Source organism: Triticum urartu, chromosome 6A (assembly GCF_056163025.1).
Source record: "Triticum urartu cultivar PI428250 chromosome 6A, HENAU_Tu73, whole genome shotgun sequence".
NCBI lineage: Eukaryota > Viridiplantae > Streptophyta > Magnoliopsida > Poales > Poaceae > Triticum > Triticum urartu.
Genome location: NC_141878.1, coordinates 562,519,270 through 562,544,282, shown reverse-complemented (window position 1 = coordinate 562,544,282; position 25,013 = coordinate 562,519,270). Strand labels below are relative to the sequence as shown.

The window sequence follows — 25,013 nt, the reverse complement described above, 5'->3', positions numbered from 1 at the left end:
ATTTCGGGGACTTAGACGAAAAATACCACCTCTAGATCTAGGGTTCTTGGCACGGATTCCGAGGCATGGACGGAGCTCGCCGGAATAGAGGGCTCGCCGGCCGAAGCTCAAGCGCCGGCAACCACTATTCCGGCGAGCTCCATCCGTGCCTCGGAATCCGTGCCAAGAACCCTAGATCTGGAGGTGGTATTTTTCGTCCAAGTCCCCAAAATTCCCTGGTTCATGTGCATAAATTCATCATGTCGTAATGCTGCATCCATAGCTTCGTTTTTCACATATAGCATATCAAATTGTTCGCTTCAGAGAGTACATAATTTCACCTCATTGCATCATTTTCATTTGAGTTCATCTTGATGCCCGAAATGCTGTTAGAAGAGTGCTACTTGAGTTAATTGTGAGATCTGCTGCTCCATTTAGATATTTGTTATTTTTGCCATGATTATTGTGTGCATGATATGCCCATGATCTCTACATATGTTTTGTTAAGGGTTTTGCCTTCTTTCCAGAGGTGCAACCCATGTATTTTTGTGATGTGTGTGGTTACTAGCACAAGCTTGCAAAGTGAGGCACTTGGTAAATCTGATTTCAGGGACTTAGCTTTTCCACTAAGTCCTTGAGCTGTTTATCTCATATGGTCATATGTTCATGTTGTTTCCTAGTGATCCGTGCCTCTTTTGAGGATAATCAGTAAGGATGTTTTGTTAATCTTGTAGTGCTCTATCCATCCATGTCTTTGTTTGCAATTATGGAGCACCCTAGATTGAGTCAATCGAGCTCTAATTTTGCTACTTCGTGAATCTGGGCAGATTGTCTACTTGTTAGGGATTTTGCCGATGATGTTGTAGTTGATCCGTGCATGCTATGCTATTGTTCTTGCCATGTCTAGCTTGAATTCTGTGTATTTTTGATGGGTGTATGCTTAGATTATCATGACTTGCTCTGTAGTGAGTGCATCGAGCTCATAAACATGCCTACTTGATATCTGTTTTCAGCATGCTCCAGTTTTCACAAAGTCTGAGACCTGATTATGTTTTTGCCATGTTCACATGCTTGCAATTGTATTTTTTGATCCCTTTTGGCCCAAGGTCACTAAGGGACTTTTGTTAAGCTCTTTGAGTAGCTCCATGCCATGCTTTACTTTTCCATGTTCAGGTCCTGTAGCATATAGTTTTGTTGATCCGAAGAGTGCTATCTGATCTGAAATTCCAGACAAGTGTTAATTTCACTAAGTCTGAGATCTGTTTACCATATGCATTTTTTCCATGCTTGTTTGAACCTGTTAATGGATGTTTTGTCCGTAGCTCAGTGCTAGACTTTTGTTAAGCATCTTGAATGCATCCCTGCCATGTATTTTGTTGTCATGTTTGAGTGCTGTAGCATGTTCATCTCATTGCATTTAGATAGCTACTTGCTGTAAATCGCAGACCGGTGTCATATTTGAATCGCTTGCCTTTTCCAAACCGTAACTCCGATTCCGGTGTTCTTTATATCGTTTTCAAGCGATTTCATCTCATCTTTCCAGTGGCACACTTGGTTTTCCAAGTTGAGGCCAGGTTCTTGCATCCCTTGTCAAATCTTGCATATGCATCCCGCATCGCATCCCGCATAGCATACCATGTTTGCATCATATTGTTTGATCCTTGCACGTGGTTGATTGTGTTCCGTTTGCTTGTTTGTCTTGTTTGGGTAGAGCTGGGAGACGAGTTCGCTAACGAGGAGCTCGTTGAGTTTGCTTTCGAGGATCCAGTCAACTCTGACAACTTTGCAGGCAAGATGATCATACCCTCGAAATCACTACTATCTTTGCTATGCTAGATTGCTCGCTCTTTTGCTATGCCAATGCTACGATGCCTACCACTTGCTTTCAAGCCTCCCAAATTGCCATGTCAAACCTCTAAACCATGTCCTAGAAAACCGTTGATTGGCTATGTTACCGCTTTGCTCAACCCCTCTTATAGCGTTGCTAGTTGCAGGTGAAGATTGGAGACCGTTCCTTGTTGGAACATTTATTTACTTGTTGGGATATCATTATATTGCCATGTTATCTTAATGCATCTATATACTTGGTAAAGGGTGGAAGGCTCGGCCTCTCGCCTAGTGTTTTGTTCCACTCTTGCCTCCCTAGTTTCCGTCATATCGGTGTTATGTTCCCGGATTTTGCGTTCCTTACGCGGTTGGGTTATAATGGGAACCCCTTGATAGTTAGCCTTGTTTAAAGCTTTTCCAGCAATGCCCAACCTTGGTTTTACCATTTGCCACCTAGCCTCTTTTTCCCTTGGGTTTCCGGAGCCCGAGGGTCATCTTATTTAACCCCCCCCCCCCCCCGGGCCAGTGCTCCTCTGAGTGTTGGTCCGAACTAGAGTCCTGTGCAGCGCCCCCTCGGGGAAACTCAAGGTTTGGTTTTAGTTGTATGGAGAGATCATCTGAGTGTGCCCTGAGAACGAGATATGTGCAGCTCCTATCGGGATTTGTCGGCACATTCGGGCGGTGTTGCTGGTCTTGTTTTAACCTGTCGAAGTGTCTTGAAGAACCGAGATACCGAGTCTAATCGGAACGTCTCGGGAGGAGGTCTATTCCTTCGTTGACCGTGAGAGCTTGTCATGGGCTAAGTTGGGACTCCCCTGCAGGGATTTGAACTTTCGAAAGCCGTGCCCGTGGTTATGGGCAGATGGGAATTTGTTAATGTCCGGTTGTAGATAACTTTAACCTTAACTTAATTAAAATGAATCAACCGTGTGAGTTACCGTGATGGTCTCTTCTCGGCGGAGTCCGGGAAGTGAACACGGTGTTGGAGTAATGCTTGCCGCAGGATGCCCTCTAGTTATTCGTTCGCGCTTTGCCTCCTCTTCTCGCTCTCTTTTGCGAATAGGATAGCCACCATATATGCTAGTCGCTTGCTGCAGCTCCACATATATTTTTACCTTGCCTTACTTTTAAGCTTAAATAGTCTTGATCGCGAGGGTGCGAGATTGTTGAGTCCCTGTGGCTCACAGATTACTACTACACCAGATGCAGGGCCTGATGATTCCGCTCCAGGTGACGCGCTCAAGCTCAAGTGGGAGTTCAACGAGGACGCTCAACGATACTATGTTTCCTTTCCTGATGATCAGTAGTGGTGCCCAGTTGGGGGTGATCGGGACTGTGTCGCATGTTGGGTTATCTTTTATTTTGGCGCCGTAGTCGGGCCATGAGTGTTTGGATGATGTATTGCTATTTTATGTACTTGATTAGCTCCCCTTTTTTATCTATATTACATGGGATGTTGTGAAGATTGCCTAACTTGCGACATATTCCTTCAATGCGATTATGCCTCTAAGTCGTGCCTCGACACGTGGGAGATATAGTCGCATCGAGGGTGTTACAATTTTCTGTTGAAAAACATAGTAATAACTTCGTAGTTATCAATGTAGTTAAGTTTTAAAAGAATTTATGCAAAAGATGCATGGATGTCGTAGTAGTAAAAAATCTTACCATGACATCTTCATGGATGTTACCGTAGTTCAAGACGTGCACTAGTGGCACGTATTGACCATAATGTGGAGGAATTTTATTATAGATATTGTAATTCTCAAGATTAGTACAAAATGCGACCAGATGATTTTTCTCCTGATAAGTTAACTCAGAGCCATCAGTGTAGTAGGTTCTGCCTACCATGTTTCGCACATTATTTGAACAATTAAAATAAGCTATCAACTATTTTGAAATGAACAATATAAATTAGTTAATAACTATGTTTGACAACTCACATAGCGGTAGAATTGGAAGCGTATCAACAAAGACCCAAATATCCAAATTGTCTTGGTCGATGTTAGGATCACCAAGGTCCATGGTGACAAACATACCCTCTTAAAAATCGTACATCTTGCAAAGTGCTTCCAACCCGGGCAACCAAAATGGGATACACTCTCAGAATTGTATAGATTTACCTCAAAATCCATACCATAATGGATCCTTAGGTTAATTTTCTTTGTTTCATTCCTCTCATGATCTTCAAAACCCATCCTCTCCAAGACATAGCGTATTGCATGGCATGGGATAAGCCAGTCGAATTGTAAAAGACAAAAATTACACGTTGAAGTACTACAAGTCGAGCTTAATTATGAAAAAACACTTTGCGTCGTAGCTTAACGTATCACAATCGAAGGCCTCCTCGAGCTTAATGCTGAAGCGCCGATCTTCGTCCAGGTGAGGCCTGTCGCAGAAACCCCGATGGTCGTGGCACCAAGAGCACTCCCCCGAGAGACTTTCGTCGTCCGAGTACGACATTTCCTATGTTCATAATTCAAATATTAAACTTGTACAATTAAATATATGTACTATAAAAATTAAATTAAATCATTATTATTCATCACGGGTTGACTATCGGTCTGCCGAGTCTATATGGTGGAGACTCTCCCTCACTGATTCCTCCTCTCTGACATATGCGACCGTCGGTGATGGTCGTTACTCCTTCTTTTCCCTAGTGCATAACAAAGGTCTAGCACAAGGAAAAGAAGGAGAAATGACCCCCACGACAACAGTCGGGATTCTTCGTCCTCTCTCATATATGGTGGATACACTTCCTCATTGATTTTTCGACTTTCGGTGATGGAGCCTCGGCAGACTTAATGTCAACCCGAAATGTTGTTTAATTATTTTTCTAGAAAATCCAGGCCACTCGATATTTCCTACATCTAGCACAAGTCATGCCAAAATTCACGAAAAATTCCGGCATGACCTTTGCTAAAAACAGGACATATTGAGCACCTGAAATTTGTCAGAATGGAAATTAATCAACACTCCGGCAAAACATAGGCCACTCGGAGGTGTAACATAAACATGATCGGCCACTTGGGCAACCACATATCCTATTTGAGCAACACAAGATATACATGTTTTTATCTACATCATATCTTATAGGACTCATATTGACATGGAGATTTGACTGGTCTCACATCGAGGTCGGAGGGGGTCGGTGACGGGGATGATGGAGGGGCTCCTTGATTTTTACAAAACAAAAACCCTATAAATAAAACCCTAGCGAACGACATCGATACGAGAATAATTGCTCAAATTAAAAAAATAACAACAAATGTGACATGTTCAACTAGTTTTATCAATTCAAACAGTTCTTACTAAATATAAACTTACTATAAATAGAAATAAACTAAAAATAAACTAGTTCAACTAGTTATATTAATTTTCTTATAAAAATACATTAGTTCTATTAATTCAACTAGTTCTTACTAAAACTAAACGGGTTCAACTAGTTTATTAATTTACTTACTAATTATTTTAAACACTTACTAAAAGTAGGGAGGAGGGGAAGGGAGGAGGAGGAGAGAGGAGGAGGGGGAGGAGGCCGGTGGGATCGGAGGAGGGAGGGGGCGGGGGGAGGAGGGGGAGGGGCGGCCGGAGGAGGAAGAGGGAGGGGCGAGGGTGGAGGGGGAAGGGCGACCGAAGGAGGAGGAGGGAGGGCGGCCGGAGGAGGAGGAAGAGGGGCGGTGGCAGGAGGGCGGCCGGAGGAGGAGGGGGTGGAGCAAGGAGAGAGTACCTCGACGAGGAGCAGCGCGGCGGCGGCGGACCACGTACGGGTTCGGCACGGGCGAGAGCGAGTGAGGGAGTGACTGTCCAGGGTGAACCGCTCCAGGATAAGGTAAGTAAGTAGTAGCGCGTTTCAGAGACACGCGCTACTACTACGGGCCGTAGCAGTAGCACTAGTCAGTGGTACGCGCTACTGCTAAGTGGGGATAGCCATCTACGCCCAATACAAATATAGCAGCATCGCCGTTTGGCGGAACGCGCTGCTGCTAAAGTAGTAGCAGTAGCGCGGTTTATTTAAAAACGCTACTACTAAGTAGCAGTAGCGACATGTTTTGTCCAGCGCTACTGCTAAGATGTTGTGTATAAGGTTTTCCCTAGTAGTGGTAGAATATGTAGGAGCCAATATGAGCATCCAGGTTCCGCTATTGGTTATTGACCAGAGACGTGTCTTGGTCATGTCTACATAGTTCTCGAACCCGTAGAGTCCGCACGCTTAACGTTCGGTGACGATTTGTATTATGAGTTTATGTGTTTTGATGTACCGAAGGTAGTTCGGAGTCCCAGACGAGATCGGTGACATGACGAGGAGTCTCGAAATGGTCGAGACGTAAAGATCGATACATTGGACGACTATATTCGGACATCGGAAAGGTTCCGAGTGATTCTGGTTTTTTCGGAGTACCGGGGAGTTACAGGAATTCGCTGGGGAGTATATGAGCCTTATTGGGCTTTAGGGGAAAGAGAGAGGAGAGGCTACGCGCCCCCAATGCTTAGTCCGAATTGGACTAGGGGGAGGGGCGGCGCCCCATCCTTCCTTCTTTTCTCTTTTCTCTTTCCTTCTCTCCTACTCCTACTACTTGGAAGGGCTCCTAGTTCTACTAGGAAAGAGGGAATCCTACTCCCGGTGGGAGTAGGACTCCCCTAGGGCGCGCCATAGAGAGGGCCGGCCCTCCCCCTCCTTCACTCCTTTATATACAGGGAGGGGGCACCCCTTGGAGACACAACAATTGATCACTGATCTTTTAGCCGTGTGCGGTGCCCCCCTCCACTATAATCCACCTCGGTCATATCGTAGCGGTGGTTAGGCGAAGCCTTGCGTCGGTAGCATCATCATCACCGTCATCACGCCGTCGTGCTGACGGAACTCTCCCTCGAAACTCTGCTGGATCGGAGTTCGTGGGACGTCATCGAGCTGAACGTGTGCTGAACTCGGAGGTGCCGTGCGTTCGGTACTTGGATCGGTCGAATCATGAAGACGTACGACCACATCAACCGCGTTGTGCTAACGCTTCCGCTTTCGGTCTACGAGGATACGTGGACACACTCTCCCCTCTCGTTGCTATGCATCACCATGATCCTGCATGCGCGTAGGAAATTTTTTGAAATTACTACGTTCCCCAACAAATCCGATGTCGGTTCAGTGGTTATCGTTTGAGGTTGTAGGTGCGGTGGTGGTGGCACCGTGGGCATAGTGCTAGTGGTGGCGTAGAGGGCACAATGGTAGTGGCGGCGCGAAGACCTGAGGATATGCGGTGGTGGTGGCATGGTGGGCGATATGGTGTGTCATGGGTGTTTGTGAGCGCGTGCTCCACGACAATGGCATCGGTTGCCTTGTTGTGTTGCGCGACATCCTAGTTGTGGTGGTGGGGTGGTGCCGGTGGCCACCCTACCATTCCACCATGGTGATGTGGCTGCCGTGGCATCCTTTTGATCCAATATGTCTTGTTCTGCCATCGTTGAATATCAGCAGATTCGAGGCTCGGCCTTTGTAGGTTCGTTGTGGCTTGGCTCCCTCCCCGAAATCTGTAGAGGTGGTGCATCATAAGGCTCCAGGTGAAAGCCTGATTCTTTGACATGGGCCGATGTTAGTTCTAGTGGGCACCTTTTCTACTTGGAGGCATTGTCGAAGAGTTCTTACTCACCACTGGGTCATGGCTAGTCGGAGTAGGGAGCGAAGTTGGGAGCTAATGGGTAGGCTGGGTCATTCCCAGGGTTCGGTGGAGTGGTCTTGTGCGGGCCTGGGGTGAAAGATTGTGGTCGATGCCGACGACGACAACGACAATGCCACTTTTCTTCTTGAAGACTTCTCCAAAGATCTTGCTTACAATCATTTCGTAAAAAGATTGTGTTAGATGGAAATGGTCTGTTTAATGTTGTCGTCGGTGGATGTTTTTCTTTTCCTTTTCCTTTTTGTTGTTTTTGTGTTTTCCTGTCTAGTTTTCCTTGTAATCAATCTTTTCTGCATTTGCCATTTTCCCTCTTAATGAAATTGGTAGAAACTCACTTTGCAAGTCAATAAATAAATAAATAGAGATACTCTAATGGTAGGATTGGATGGCCAAACGGTATACAAAGAATTTTCTAAAAGCATCTCCAACGGTTCCCACATTCATAAAATAACTGTGATTGAGAGGAAGTTGGGTAAAAAAATGCTCCCCAACGGTTCTTTTAAACACGCAAAAAATTAAGAGAGCCCAGATAATCTCCAAAATTTACACTCCATGCACGGGAAGAAGATATTACACGTAACTTTGGCGAGAGGCAACTACTGTAGTTTCAGGGCACCTCCAAGGTCGTCTACACACCCGCCTCGTCACGCCACCTCCCCGCCATTGCCTCCCGGCCCCTCCCTATCGTTGCCCGGACGACCCAACCCCCGCCGCCACCTGCCCACCTCCCTTGATCGCCCCCCCCCCCCCCCCTCCCCTCCCTGCATGTGCCCCTATTTGATGTGAGATTGAAGGAAAATATTTTAGGGGAAGATGTTTACATGAAGTGAGAAAAGACCTCACCAGACAACTTCTCCTAAATAATATGAATACCCCGTAGAACAACTTTACAGGAACTGTTAGAGATGCTCTAAAGAACGTCCGGCCCAACGGGTAATTTGCACATCACCAAGCTCCAGCAGCTGTGAGATGGATGACGAATCCTATTCCACTCGCACCTTGCGCGCAATAGTACAGTTTGCGTAAAAACGTGATCAGCGTCACGATGGACGGAGGTAAGGGCATATCCAACAACGACCCGCAAATTTCCTCCTGCATACATCCGTTCGTCTCTCATTTTTTTTAAAGTCCACACATTCAAATAGCCGGATATATAGACTTCTCATGTTCAAATAGCCGCATACATAGAGTACAGACGCGGGACGGAGCTCAGCTGGAACGCTGGAGGTGACGGAGACGTAGAGTTCCGACGGGGGTGTGGCATGGCGACCGGGGTGGTGGAGTGGCGACCAAGGAAACAAAGAAAGAAGGAAGGAGAGAAAATGGGGAGAAGGGAGGCGTGGGGTCCGGGAAGATTTTTGGGTAAGCCAGGGGTGTCGCAGTCCTACGTGTCTGCTGTCCGAACTCCCATAGAGCCCCGCACATTTGCCTCGGGTTTGCTGAAAAAAGCGTCTGGACCGTTCGATGGACCAATACAAACCGATGTTGGATGACAAACCGTGTCTGGATGTATGCAGGCAGTTTAAGGGCCTTGGAGATGCCCTAACATCTCTTGTTCCTGACTACGTTCAGATAAAAACCTGCATGGTAGGGTTAATCAGCACTGTAGTTTTTTTTTAAAAAAAATATCAGCACTGTAGTTGTATTACGCAAGTATGCTGGTTACTCCTCGCGTGCTTGTTGTCCGATCGGTTGGTACAGTTGCATGATCTCGATCGAGATGGTGGTTTCGATAGCTGACGGCTCTATCTTTTCTCTTTTGTGACCGTGATTAACTTGTGCGTGTTGTGTGTTTGTGAGTGTCTCTGCATCACACGCTGAGTAGGTGGCGCGCGCCTGCCTTCAGCTGCAAGCTCTCTTTGTGTGGACTAGCTCCGCATGCATGGATAATCGACCGGTGCTTCTTCACGTTGCTTCGTGGGATTAAACAGCTGTGTCACGTTGCTTTCCACCCAAAAGTCATTTTTCTTGTTCTCATCCTGAGAATGGCCGTCTTTAAGATTTGTTTATCCTGCATGATTGTCGTCATTAACGTTCTTCTGACAAGAACAAAGATGAAGAGTGAGCTAACCGCACTTCTTACCCGTGAGTAATATTGATCTCTTCAAGATTTAACTCTTTCCCGGTCGTTTTGCTGCTACGTACGTACGCCATGACAAAAATTCGAGATATGACAAGTTAGGCGTCATTTGTACCAACTGTACATAACTAGCTAACTCTACCATCCACAAGTAGTAGCTTGTTTCTTCGTAGTTGTGCCGCCGCCTCGTTCGGCCACGTAAACTAGCTAGGCTAGGACAGATATATTTGCACACGACAGCTCCATTTTGCCATCCATTTTCCACACCTAGCCGTAGCCACAAGATCCAACCTAAGCGTACTGCCGACTGCCGTCTAGTTCACGTGACATGAACCAGACTTTGGAACTTCCAGATGGAAGCTAGGCACATCGACCGGAGAGGCAAAGAAACTGAACCAACGTACTTGAGCATTAGATAAGGCAGGCTAGCTTGTTTTGTGCCAATTATTGGCCAACCAAGGAAAGAATATCCTTCCACTCCATTCCATGCATATGCTAGTGTGTGGGGAGTATCATATACTACTAGTATCATATATTCGTATTATGTAGTACTCTATTTATTGTCATGCATGACACAAAGTAGTATAACATTTATTATGATATAGTATCATGATATGATACTACATCCTCTTTTTTTTATTTAATACTATGACACCTCATCAAAATTGTCTAGTTGGCATGCATGATATTAGCTATGATACTACCATTACGACCAGCCTAACAACACATGCAGGCGCTTGGACAAGTTAGTAGATATGACATGTAAGGCTATTGACAAGCTCTTGTTTACCATGACATTGACCAACAAACACTTATTTCAGACGACCCACGATGGATGGGTGGTCCATCCCAAGAACACGACAGCTGATCAGAGTAGATGCTTCCGGTAAGATGGCATATATAATTGACATTTTTGGACGATCGATCAATCTCGATCCTAGTAGTGGAGTGTAGTAGTATAGTCGATCGGCCAGCCTTGTCCAGGGCAAAGCAACAAAATAGTAATCCGTACGTGAGCATGTGTGTGTGTGACCTAGGCGAGAGAGTTGGTTTTGTACAAGCATGTGCTAAGCATATTACGCCTGCATGATTGGTCGGCCGAATCGGAAGAGGAGATGGCATATGCTGCACGTTAATTCCACCGTATTCGGGTAGGCTAAATTAAAATGCTTGAAGTGTGGTGCTTGTTGTAGACGTATATATACTTGGCGTTGGCGATTGGTTTGGTTTGGTGTGGGTATATTCGTTGGAGTGAGCATGCTTCCATCGTGATTGTGCGCGCTTTATTGTGAAGGGGACTTTCGATTGTTCAGTGATGCCAAACCGATAAAAAAAAAATCTCTTGTTGACACAAGCTAAAGGTCTTGTTCCATACCGGCTCTTTGAAAATGAAGTGTTGCACCCTTGTACTCTTTATCTGGCACCGTTGAATTTGGTTTTGTAGTTTCTTGGTGGGAAACTGTTTGCATCTTTTACCTCCCACTTGATTGACAATATATATCCAGTCGCACATCTATGAAGATAATAAAATCACATGTGACTTCTAAAATTTGAAAATATCTGGTTTGGTTGGATGTTGGTTCTGGTTCGGGCACTCCAGTAAGATCCAAAACCTCAAACCTCAGCATATATTTGATAAATCCTTTTTGGCTCAAGCACTTCATTGAGAAGTATTTGGTTAATTTTCCCTTAAATTTAGGGGAAAGTGAGGCTGTGTGGTAGGGGTTAGGTGTTCTCTCTTTTTTGCGTCTTGTTTGAACTCTAGTAGACTTTTGGGCCTTGGATGAAAATTTTGGCGGGAGCAAAAGAAATTTAGGAGGCATTGGTGGGTGCGCGAAATATTCCCGTGGGACATCAATTTTTCCCAACATTGTGCTTTTGGTTCTGAGCGGGAGAGAAATATTTTTGACGGGAAGGTTCTGGCAGGAATTTCAGGCCTTAGCAGGAGGGGAATATTTTTCAGGAGGTATGGTGAGAAGACTGTGAAATATTCTGGTGGAATGGGAATTTCCGCCTATTGCTTTTGGGCCTGAGTAGGGGGGCCGATATTTCGGCAGGAAATTCCGACGAGATGGGTAATTTTTCGGGCTTGACCTCCAAGACAAATCTCTCATAACGCTACAATATACATTCTCAGTTCAAAAATGTAGAGCATATTCGATTTTTCAACAATCAAATATGTATGTTTAACCAAGTTTGTAGAAGACACTATTGACATCTACAATACCAAATAAATAAAATATAGAATATATTATGGATCTAATGATACTAATTTGTATGTTCATGTTTTTTTCTTCTATAAACTTGACTGAATGTAGACATGTTTAACTTGAAAAAAAGAACACACAGTACTACATTTCGAAACGAAGAGAGTACCCAGTAGGACTACGACTCAATGTATTTGCATGTCAACTTGGCGATTTTGTGGGAAGAAAAAAAACACAGGTAAGGTCAATGGTCAGAGTCATTACCGGAACGGAATTGCTAAATCTGGGTCGACAGTCAATGCTATACAGAATGGGATTGCTAAATCTCGGTCGACAGTCAATGCTATACATAATGGGATTGCTAAATCTCAGTCGACAGTCAATGCTATATTTGTGAGATCTTACATCGAGATCCGTGGAAAATTTTCATTTAAATTTTTTCTTTATTTCTTTTTATATATTTAGTCACTTTGATTAAGACTTGATTAAGTCGTAGTGATCTAGCCACACCCTTACCAGAAAGTAAAGCATGAGGTTTGCGAAAGATAAATCCTAAGAGCGGATAACTTAATCCAATCGAGCATAGCATCTAGCTAGCAGTGGTCACTTTTGTGGGATATTATTATTACTGTCGGTCGTACTTTAGTGTGTTCTTTTAGCTAGCAACTAGGGAGTGACCCCTTTTGCTTTTTTAGTGCAAATTTTGTGATCGAATTAGGTAACGAATGATCACAGCGAAGAAAACTTAATCTCGTTGTAGCTCAGCAGTAATATGAGAGTGGGCCTTGCTCAGCACATGAAGGAAGCGTTTGGCATATATAAACCGAGCGAATCTCGACATAGATCCAGGATTCAGACGGTCTTACACGCCGCTGATTAACAATTAGCGACTCGTAAACGCGGGTATTAGCTTTAGTTAATAAGCTAATACCACCGCGGAGTAGTGTCAGGATAAGGATACCACCACCCACGTTAGTACTAGTCCGATCGAATCACTTCTTCAATGCTTGTTTTGCACGGCTACTGAAGCATTCATCAGAAGAAAAATGCGGTAATTAACAGTTGTCATGTGGTCATCGTGGCTGTGTGACAGCGACACGCGTTTGGTCTTGGAAGCTACCGGCTGTACATTTCGTTTCTGCCTTGCTCGGTACTGTCTCCGGCGTCAACGGTGACGCTCGTTGTCACTTGTCAGGGCGGGAGAATACCGTTCCACCACGGCTCCGGCCTTCGTCCTCGCCGGAGACCGCCGTCCACATCACCAACGTGCCCGTAACTTTCCCTGGTTTCTACTTGAGTTGAGCTTCACCACGCATTCCGACGTGCTTGGGTCGCCGGGTTAATTCTCCGCCGCCGCCGCCGCGCGCATTTGACTTGTGCGAGCCAAGTAATTCCGACGCTTTTGACGTTGTGCACTTGTGCTCATGCCGGGAAACATGCCACCGGGGCGCCGTTCGGTTGGCGTCGTGCACGGGGAGCGAAAAGTCGGCACGGAGCGCTCGATCGACGTGCTTTTCGTGCCAGATTTCGCCCGATTTTCGTCGCACGAGTGAGCAATTCATACATTGGAGTGCATGCTGCGGTGTCGCGTGCTCCGTGGTTACTTCGGATGGGATCGCGTCGTCCGGTGGGGAGCCGTTGTGCTACGGAACCGTGGGGAACCACGTACAGAGCAGCGCGTGTAAAGCTTTACACCGAGCAATCGAACACTCCCACACACCTGAACAACTAACCACACGCCACAAATGAGTGATGTCGACCGGCAACGACCCCGGCAAAAACGTCCTTTCCTCTTTCATCCGCTCCGAGAAACTAGGTGGCAAGCTAGACCGAGATTGAGGTGGTGCGTCAGTTAGAGATGGATCCTTGCGTGGACACTGTAGCGCATTTTGCTGCAAAGGGGCACGTAGTACGATTCAGTTCGAAACCTGAAAGTGAAAGATAATACCACGTAGTACCAGGATCAGGCTAGCGAGGTGTCCAAAAACCAGCCGACCGTTCGCCGAACCGATCAATGGAGCACCGCACCGGGAGCACGATCGTGTCGCCCGAGAAAGGACGCGCCTGGGCCGTCGATCTCTGATGCATGCATGCACCAGCACCTCTGCTCGGACATGTGTGCTCTAGCGCGGCGACAGGCGCACGTCGTGGTGCTGTGCCGACGGAGCGAGCGTATTCTTTGCCTTGGACTCCACCCCCATGTCCCGTGCCATGTCGAGCCCAGCCAGGCATGGCAGGTTCAGGTGGAGATAAACTGAGTGTGCCGGATGGAATGCAATTGGCTAGCTGTACCATGAAGACTTGTTAATTTGAGTTTGATGCTGCCGACTGTCACCGGATATTAATGATGCACCAGCCCTCCGTTCTGGTGCAGCTGTTCGGTGTAGTGGATAGTGGATGTGGGTGCTGCTGTTGCCTTTGCTTTCAGGCGGATCTTCAGTTTCATGCCAAGGAGATGGGTCGATCTTTGCTGTGATCGGATGGGTTTGACCCCATCGATGCCCCCCGGCCGGTACTTAGGTAGGCAGTAGTAAAGCGATCTTCTAATCAACAGATCGTTAATTAGGTGACTTTTACTTTGCGGCCGTGGTGGAAAATATGCCGAAATTCAGACCACGTACTACGAATGGCAGCACTCGCACGCATCTTGCCCTTCACTCGGGCAAAGTTCGGCGTCATTTTTGCTTTGCCGATTGGCACACTACACGCAGACTTGGCTGTTGGCAGCAGCTAGCAGATCATCAGGGGACCCTTTGTGCGGCAAACACGCCATGTAGTACGGGCGCAATACCTGTCTGTCCGCCTTTTCTTGTCGCTGCAATTATCTCAAGTACTACGTTGGGAAGGCAACAGCGGCTGCTAAGCTTGAGCTCGATGAGACGGTCCTACCTCCAACATCGATCGATTTCGGGCCGCGCGATATATAATTTAAAATTCTATAATGCGTTAAGCTCGGAGGCTGTTCTACGAATGTAGGAGTTGATTTAATGGAAGGGGAAGCACGGGCCGGAAGGTACTGCTACTTGCAAACCTTAATAAATCTCAAAAGAATTTTTTTTTTGCAAACCTTAATTGATAACTTTGCATATCTTGCGCCAAGGCAAACCTTAATATATCTCGGAGGCATGCAGGGAAGGCAAGTAGTACCATATACGCGAACCAAGCGTAGTTCGAATCGTTAGATTTCTTGTGGTGGAATCAACCCATTAAAGTTTAAGTTCTAGACTTGCATTGGTGGCCATCTTTTTTGAATTTATTTCAGACTTTTCGGCAATATGCGTTCAATGGGAGAAGACATTCTTGTCGGCTATGAAGGCGTCTGTGAAGACTACGGTAATTTGAAGATGATGTGTCAGCTCAGTATCTTGAAGGTGCTCATAGGGATAGGATCTGCGTGCATGCGTTTATAAAAATGAATGTATGTGCATATATAAATGAGCGTCTGCGTAAGTTCTATGTTCAAAAGAAATAATCCCAGAACCATCAATTGTTACCTACACTTTTGCTCGCCAGTGGCTCGGCCGGAGGAAACCTCACGTGAGCGATCCCTATTTTACCACTCGCGATGAGAAATACGGCTGATTCTATTTCGTGCTCGGCGCGCTGCATTGCGACCACGCGCGCACCCCCTCGCTTCACATTGCGTATGTTTGAGCCAACCCAACTAGGTGTTCCCGGTTTTGGAAAGGTTCTGGAAGCTACCCAAATAGTTTTTTTCTTTCATTTTTATCTCCTTTTCTTCATTCTTATTTTTTTCCTTTCTTTTTAAATTCCATTTTTATTTTACTTCTTATTATCATATTTTTCCAAATTTACGAACATTTTGTGAAATCTGGCAACTTTTTTTTTCAAATAGGTGAACATTTTTCTCAAATTGATAAACATTTTTTGAAACTTAATTTTTGTTCATCGAAGTAAAAAAAGTTAATTTTTAAAAAATGGTCATCATATGTGCATCCTAAATTCAAATTCTTTTCAACAATTTAGAAAATTTTTATCAAATACGAATTAAAAAATTGTTCATCAATTTCAAAATGTTTTAATTCAGAAACAAATTTCAAATTGTTTGTTAATTTCAAAAAAATTGAGGACATTTTTCCCAAATTGATGAAGATTTTTTGAAACTTAATTTTTGTTCATCGAAGTAACAAAATTTAATTTTAAAAATAGTCATCATATGTGCATCCTAAATTCAAATTCTTTTCACTAATTTAAAAAATATGTATTAAATACGAATTCAAAATTTGTTCATCAATTTCAAAATGTTTGAATTCAGAAAATGTTTTAAAAATAAAAATTGTTTGTTATTTTCAAAAAATTGAATTTAAATGTGTCCACCAATTATTAAAAATGTTGATTTAATTCGAAATTTGTTGATAAATTTCACGAAATACAAATTTTTTATCGAAATTAAAAAAATTGATACTGAACTCAAATTATGTTCATGAAAATACAAAAAATGTGCATAAAAATGTTCGTAATTTTCAGAATTTTTTTAATTCGTGAACATTTTTTTTAAATTTTGATCTTTTTTTTGTGGGTGAACATTTTTGAAATTTTAACCTTTGTTTCAAATCCCGATCTTCCTTAAAGAAAAAGTAGAACCAAAAAGAAACGAAAAAAAATACAGGGGAGCCTCGTCCCACACCTGGGGCGTCCCAAGGTCGCGCGTGGGAGCGAGGGGGGGGGGGTGCGGTGCTGTCTGCCCCAGCGCGTTGGTCGTTGTATTGAAGCTCCCAAGAGATACCTATCAGCAGTGTCCATCATGATGAATCAGCATGCTAATAGCGAAGAAAAGACAAGACCTCTTTACGGCAAGGAAAACAGCCCACTATCAAGCTATGGGTAAATAATGGGGTAATGGTGCGCTCTTCTAAAGAACTTTCTATCTCCGGCCCAAGGGTACTTTGTGTAGCACGGGGCTTCAACCGTGGTGAGACAAAACACCCCGAAATGAGCCCAATACATTCATGTAAAAGTTGTTTAAATCATGCCATGGTTTGAATCAAAGAGATCAATGAGATAAGTGATGGCAACACCGCAACCGCTATAGGTGGTTGCGGTGCCTTTGGAAAAACTCTATTGGACACTCATTGCCTCCTCAATTTGTTGGCAAAACACACAGGGCAACGAGCGAAGGATGCGCCGGCCCATTTAGTAGTACCAATGAACACAATTTTCCAATTTTGGGACTCTTCTAGAAGGTTCTTGGACAGTCCATTGTTGTTTTGCTTTTGATTTCTTGTTGTTTCTTTTACCAATTTTCTTTGGACATTTTCTTTTTTTTTCTTTTGCAAAATAGTTAATTCTATATACATATTTGTATATCCATTTTTGGAGAATTTCTATTTTTTTGCATGTCCAAATATTGTTTGGAATTTCACTAAATGTTCCCATTAAAAAAATGTTCACTATTAGAAAATGTTTGGGAGCGTTAAAAAATGTTCACATTTTCAAAAACTTATTGAAGATTTAAAAATATTCGTGTTATCAAATTTTGTTCACGAATTCAGAATGTGTACATTTTATCAGAAAAAACTAGAATTTTAGAAAATGTTCGTGTTTTCCAAAAATGTTCGCTCTCTAAAAGTACACTTTTAAAAGAATAAATTAAATCCGGAAAAAATGCATGCTACAGTGCACATGAGCCGCTATAGTGTTCGGCTTGCTTCAACACTGGGTCATTATAGTGCGCGTGAGTCACTGCAGTCGTACAGAAAAAGATGCGAGCCGGTTGCTTAATGGGCCAGCCCGGTCACTCACACCCGTACGTCTCGAGGGTAATTTGACGCAAAATGCGTCACATAGAAGCTCATGTGTGCATTTGTCAAAAAAAAGCTCATGTGTTTCTGTGCTCATGGAAGAGAAGGAAGACAAGGCGCTGAGCACTTGGGCATATGGGGCGGCGGTGAAGCAGTCTTACTGCCCCTTCCCTCCCCTCCCCTCCCCTCCCCCGCCGCCACCCGTGAGGCGTCGGGGAGGGTTCCCGATCCCGGCCGCCGCACCCCCTCCTCCTCCCTCCCCACCCTCGCCGCCGCCAAGGGGCTTTGCCTGGCCGTCGCCGGCGGCGGCGGGGCTCCTTCGTCCCCCGCTCGTAGGGTTTGGCGCGGGCCAGATCTAGCGGCTGGGCGTGGCGGCGCTCCGGAGCAGGCCGGTGATGGTGGCGTTCGACGGGCGGCGGGCGGCATGGTGGTGGTGCGGGCCGGTGGTGGCGTCGGCGGCAGTGCCCCCGACAGCGCTTCGGCGTCGCGTCCGGCGCCACGGTCGCGGGCGGCCCTCTCGCCATGGTGCTCTGGTGGGGGGGGCAGCGGTGGTGGTGGGCTGCCCCCACCCAGACAGGCCCTCGCGGCTGGGTGGCGGCGCTCGGCTCGGGTGGATCCCCCCGTGGCGTCTTCAAGCGGCGGCGGAGACGGCTCCGCAACCCTCCCTCTCCGGTTTCTGGTGACAGCCGATGCCTCCTGATGCTCTAGCCTTTCGAAACGGGTTCCGGCGGGAAGTCAAAGCCGACATGGGTGTCGGTCGTGGCCATGGGCCACTTCTCTGCCTTCCCCTTCCCTCGGTCGATGTGGTCGCGGCCCTCCTCGAGGCAGCTTGGCCGGCGACGGTTCTGGAGGTGGTTGGGGTCGTGGATCCGGGCAAAGTCGTGGCCTTTGGTGGCTTCGGGGTGGTCTCATGGCGGGGCGGTGGCCTTGGCGGTGGGAGTCCTGCGTTGGTCGTGGGCGGGCTGCGCGGCTCGGATGCGGGCATGCAACCATGGCCGCTTGGGCGGTGTGGCTGCGGGTGTTGTCGGACCGGGGCGGCGGAAGTGTTGAAGCACCGGGGTTCATCACCTACCCAGTTTGTGTCTGGTCGACGGTGACGGCGTCCGTGGACGTCGTGTCCTCCTTGCAGGCTCCGTCGTGGTGCTTCTTCCCCTTCCATCTTAGTCCGGGTGAAAACTCGATCCTCGGATCGGACGGTGGCGACGTCCATGGTCGTACCCTTCCTGAAGGCACCGTCTTGGAGTCCTCGGTCTGGCATGTCCGTTACAGATCCTCCCGAACGATCGCTCCTCGTGGTGGTGTCCTCCGTCGGCTCGTAGCGGTTTCGTTTTGCTCACCTTTTAGGTGCTTTGTAGTCGTTGTGGTTGTGTGTCGGTGCCCGGCATTCATGTATCTTGCCTTGGGTGTGTGGTGTGTGTTTGTATAGGATGCTTTGTTGTTGTGGTTCGTGCTTTATAATATAAAGTGGGGGAAACCATTTTTCATATATAGGGCGGCGGTAGTAATGCTTGGGCCTGGGGTGGCGAGAGAAAATTTGAAGGGATTCAACCCATAGAGAGGAGAGAGAGAGATCCCCGTGGAATGATGACCCAAATCATATGGACTAGAAGCATACACGCGCCTTGCTGCGCTGTTTTAATTTTTACTATTTATTTATATGATTATTAATTCATGAATAGATTCCTTGTTTCTCTATTTGCGGGCCGGGGGTTGTTGTTCACTTCATGGGCCTTCTGTGTTTTGGCTTCCAAAATTTTGGGGTGAGAACACCCTTTATTGCATTGCAGGATATGTCCAGATGCTAAGAATCATCATTTACTTGGTAGGATATTACTCAGTTCTTTTACAACTATTGTTCTTCACAAAAAAATATGTTACAAGCACTGCGAGAAACATATCCAAAGTAGTGGTAGGCCTCACGCATATCCCGTACCTACAGGGTTAACCATAGTACTGGATGAACATGATAATAGTCATCTACAAAACTAATTCAAAATTATGATATGCGTAACTAAGGCTTCTAATTGTAGTATTCATCTACAACAATCATACAACTATGTGATTTGACCAACAAATATTTCATAACTTACCTTGGTCAAATAATACAAAACACCAACAACAATGGTCTGCAATAGCGGTAAAAGGGTAGTGGAAGTGAGAGATACTTGGAAGTTGCAGCACTGCACCAAAGTATATGGCTTCTAGTTTTCAATATTGATCATTTAGATGCATAGTTAGAATCAAAACATAAATAATACATTTCAAATAAAAGCAATGCTTTGCACTGACTAACGACAGGAAAGGGAATGAATAATATTTGTACCGGCCTCTAAGACGAAGAGGCAAAAATGGGAGGACCAAGAGATAATAGTACAAGTGATTGATCTCAGTTTTCATTTGAATGTAACATTACTAATGCATTAATAAGGCTTAATTACCTGTGTGCATAAGTGAACCGATGACAATTAACCAAATTATCTTCATAGAAAAACCTAGTTAGCGTCTTGTCTTATCGTTTTAGTGCCAATTAAGTTCAGTTAGAGACCGTGCTCCTTAGGCGTGGAACCATATGCTAATTAATACTTCCTCCAGTTTAAAGTATATAACATACTTTATTTCCAAAAGTTAAGCGTATCAATGTTTGACCAAGTTTAAAAAATAATCTAACATTCATTTATAGTTTATTTATTTAATACTTCAGATATTGATAGTTTATTCTATAAACTTGGTCAAAGATGGACATCTTTGGCTTTTGAAAAAACTACTTGCACTGCATTGTGGAACAGAGGCAACATTAAGCATGTCATGTATTAATTGCATGCCCGAGATTGTTAATCCACAAGCACGAACATGGTACTCAAGCAGTGAAGCATGAGACTTTCAGATTGAAACTTTACACGGTGAGATAAAATCCCGGTATAATTTCCTACTTGTTTAGCCCCGAAATGAGCAAGATCGAATTTGAATCAGGCTGCGAAAGAAAGGATGACATAGGGAGAGGAAGGAGGTATATGGAGTTGTACTACAGACCTTGTGGACCATGGCGTGTTGACGAAGGCGACCAAGTCCCGAAGACGACAGTCGTCCCTGTCCATCGTCGTTGCTAGCCATGGCATCCTACCTCGTCATTTGCTCCTCTAGGCCCCGAGCGTCGTTGTCGTTGGACGTTAATTACCGCACAAAAGAAGGGGAGAATGACGGAGCGATGGGCCGTGTGTGTGGCGCGGTGGAGGATAGGCAAAGCCCGTGGAGCCTTGTGGTGCGGAGGAGACGGTGTGTGCCGGGCGCCCGTGCAACCGTGTGGTGTAGAGGAGGCACTGATGGACTGGCGACGCCCGTGCAACCATATGATGTGGAGGAGTAGGCGATGGGCCGGGTGCCTGTGCAACTGTGTGGTGCAGAGGAGGCGGTAATGGCTCGGGCTTACTGCCATGAGGGAAGGGAAAAAAGATGGAGAGATGGGCGGGGCATGTGGTGCGGTGGTGGTGTTGGGGAACGTAGTAATTTCAAAAATTTCCTACGCACATGCAAGATCATGGTGATGCATAGCAACGAGAGGGGAGAGTGTTGTCTACGTACCCTCGTAGACCGGAAGTGGAAGCGCTATGACAACGCGGTTGACGTAGTCGTACGTCTTCACGGTCCGACCGATCAAGCACCGAAACTACGGCACCTCCGAGTTCTAGCACACGTTCAGCTCGATGACGATCCCCGGACTCCAATCCAGCAAAGTGTTGGGGAAGAGTTCCGTCAGCACGACGGCGTGGTGACGATCTTGATGTTCTACCGTCGCAGGGCTTCGCCTAAGTACCGCTACAATATTATCGAGGAGTATGGTGGAGGGGGGCACCGCACACGGCTAAGAAAACGATCACGAGGATCAACTTGTGTGTCTCTGGGGTGCCCTCTGCCCCCGTATATAAAGGAGCAAGGGGGAGGAGGCCGGCCCTAGGAGGGGCGCGCCAGGGAGTAGGATTCCTACTCCTAGTTGGAGTAGGTTTCCTCCTTTCCTAGTCCAACTAGGAGAAGGGGGGAAAGGGGGGAAGAGGGGAAGGAAGGGAGAGAGGAGCCGCGCCCCAAACCCCTTGTCCAATTCGGACTGGGCTTGGGAGGGGCGCGCGCCACCTCCTGGTCCTTTCCACTAAGGCCCATTAAGGCCCATTGCTTCTTCCATGTATACCCGTAACTCCCCGGTACCTCCGAAAATATCCGAATCACTCGGAACCTTTCCGATGTCCGAATATAGTCGTCCAATATATCGATTTTTACGTCTCGACCATTTCGAGACTCCTCGTCATGTCCCCGATCTCATCCGAGACTCCGAACTCCTTCGGTACATCAAAACTCATAAACTCATAATATAACTGTCATCGAAACCTTAAGCGTGCGGACCCTACGGGTTCGAGAACAATGTAGACATGACCGAGACACGTCTCCGGTCAATAACCAATAGCGGAACCTGGATGCTCATATTGGCTCCCACATATTCTACGAAGATCTTTATCGGTCAGACCGCATAACAACATACGTTGTTCCCTTTGTCATCGGTATGTTACTTGCCCGAGATTCGATCGTCGGTATCTTAATACCTAGTTCAATCTCGTTACTGGCAAATCTCTTTACTCGTTCTGTAATACATCATCTCGCAACTAACTCATTAGTTGCAATGCTTGCAAGGCTTATGTGATGTGCATTACCGAGAGGGCCCAGAGATACCTCTCCGACAATCGGAGTGACAAATCCTAATCTCGAAATACACCAACCCAACATGTACCTTCGGAGACACCTGTAGAGCTCCTTTATAATCACCCATTTACGTTGTGACGTTTGGTAGCACACAAAATGTTCCTCCGGCAAACGGGAGTTGCATAATCTCATAGTCATAGGAACATGTATAAGTCATGAAGAAAGCAATAGCAACATACTAAACGATCGGGTGCTAAGCTAATGGAATGGTCATGTCAATCACATCATTTTTCTAATGATGTGATCCCGTTAATCAAATAACAACTCTTTTGTTCATGGTTAGGAAACATAACCATCTTCGATTAACGAGCTAGTCAAGTAGAGGCATACTAGTGACACTCTGTTTGTCTATGTATTCACACATGTATTATGTTTCCGGTTAATACAATTCTAGCATGAATAATAAACATTTATCATGATATAAGGAAATAAATAATAACTTTATTATTGCCTCTAGGGCATATTTCCTTCAGTCTCCCACTTGCACTAGAGTCAATAATCTAGTTCACATCGCCATGTGATCTAACATCAATAGTTCACATCTTTATGTGGTTAACACTCATAGTTCATATCGATATGTGACCAACACCCAAAGGGTTTACTAGAGTCAGTAATCTAGTTCACATCGCTATGTGATTAACACCCAAAGAGTACTAAGGTGTGATCATGTTTTTGCTTGTGAGATAATCTTAGTCAACGGGTCTGTCACATACAGATCCGTAAGTATTTTGCGAATTTCTATGTCTACAATGCTCTGCACGGAGCTACTTTAGCTAATTGCTCCCACTTTCAATATGTATCCAGATGAAGACTTAGAGTCATCCGAATCAGTGCCAAAACTTGTATCGACGTAACCCTTTTACGACGAACCTTTTGTCACCTCCATAATTGAAAAACATATCCTTATTCCACTAAGGATAATTTTGACCGCTGTCCAGTGATCTACTCCTAGATCACTATTGTACTTCCTTGCCAAAATCAGTGTAGGGTATACAATAGATCTGGTACATAGCATGGCATACTTTATAGAACCTATGGCTGAGGCATAGGGAATGACTTTCATTCTTTTTCTATCTTCTGCCGTGGTCGGGCTTTGAGTCTTACTCAATTTCACACCTTGTAACACAGGCAAGAATCCTTTCTTTGCTTGATCCATTTTGAACTTTTTCAAAACTTTGTCAAGGTATGTGCTTTGTGAAAGTCCAATTAAGCGTCTCGATCTGTCTCTATAGATCTTGATGCCCAATATGTAGGCAGCTTCACCGAGGTATTTCATTGAAAAACTTTTATTCAACTATCCTTTTATGCTATGCAGAAATTCTATATCATTTCCGGTTAGTAATATGTCATCTACATATAATATCAGAAATGCTACAGAGCTCCCACTCACTTTCTTGTAAATACAGGCTTCTCCAAAAGTCTGTATAAAACCAAATGCTTTGATCACACTATCAAAGTGTTTATTCCAACTCCGAGAGGCTTGCACCAGTCCATAAATGGATCGCTGGAGCTTGCACACTTTGTTAGCTCCCTTTGGATCGACAAAACCTTCCGGCTGCATCATATACAAGTCTTCTTGCAGAAATCCATTCAGGAATGCAGTTTTGACATCCATTTGCCAAATTTCATAATCATAAAATGCGGCAATTGCTAACATGATTCAGACAGACTTAAGCATCGCTATGGGTGAGAAGGTCTCATCGTAGTCAATCCCTTGAACTTGTCGAAAACCTTTTGCGACAAGTCGAGCTTTGTAGACAGTAACATTACCGTCAGCGTCAGTCTTCTTCTTGAAGATCCATTTATTCTCAATCGCTTGCCGATCATTGGGCAAGTCAACCAAAGTCCATACTTTGTTCTCATACATGGATCCCATCTCAGATTTCATGGCTTCAAGCCATTTTGCGGAATCTGGGCTCACCATTGCTTCTTCATAGTTCGTAGGTTCATCATGATCTAGTAGCATGACTTCCAGAACAGGATTACCGTACCACTCTGGTGCGGATCTCACTCTGTTTTACCTACGAGATTCAGTAGTAACTTGATCTGAAGTTACATGATCATCATCATTAGCTTCCTCACTAATTGGTGTAGTAGTCACAAGAACAGATTTCTGTGATGAATTACTTTCCAATAAGGGAGAAGGTACAATTACCTTATCAAGTTTTCTACTTTCCTCCCACTCACTTCTTTCAAGAGAAACTCCTTCTCTAGAAAGGATCCATTCCCAGCAACGAATAGCTTGCCTTCGGATCTGTGATAGAAGGTGTACCCAACATTTTTCTTTTTGGGTATCCTATGAAGACGCACTTCTCCGATTTGGGTTTGAGCTTATCAAGTTGAAACTTTTTCACATAAGCATTGCAACCTCAAACTTTTAAGAAACGACAACTTAGGTTTCTTGCCAAACCATAGTTCATACGGTGTCGTCTCAACGGATTTAGATGGTGCCCTATTTAACGTGAATGTAGCTGTCTCTAATGCATAACCCCAAAACAATAGCGGTAAATCAGTAAGAGACGTCATAGATCACACCATATCTAATAAAGCACGGTTACGACGTTCGGACACACCATTACACTGTGGTGTTCCAGGTGGCGTGAGTAGTGAAACTATTTCACATTGTTTTAACTGAAGGCCAAACTCGTAACTCAAATATTTTACTTCTGCGATCATATCGTAGAAACTTTTATTTTGTTACGATGATTCTCCACTTCACTCTGAAATTCTTTGAACTTTTCAGACT

General features: G+C 45.2%; 1 protein-coding gene and 1 pseudogene across 1 annotated transcript; one reads left to right on the top strand and one right to left on the bottom strand.

Annotated features, from left to right (window-relative positions):
- Positions 1-3,647: 3,647 nt before the first annotated feature.
- Positions 3,648-5,030, bottom strand: LOC147966339 (uncharacterized). Its single transcript, XM_087530794.1, has 4 exons — positions 4,935-5,030; positions 4,130-4,269; positions 3,747-4,041; positions 3,648-3,686 (listed from the first exon to the last, which is right to left on the bottom strand). The coding sequence occupies exons 1-4, from the start codon at positions 5,028-5,030 to the stop codon at positions 3,648-3,650; spliced, it is 570 nt and encodes a 189-aa protein (XP_087386920.1).
- A 12,586-nt stretch (positions 5,031-17,616) lies between these two features.
- Positions 17,617-18,571, top strand: LOC147966338 (uncharacterized; annotated as a pseudogene).
- Positions 18,572-25,013: the final 6,442 nt, after the last annotated feature.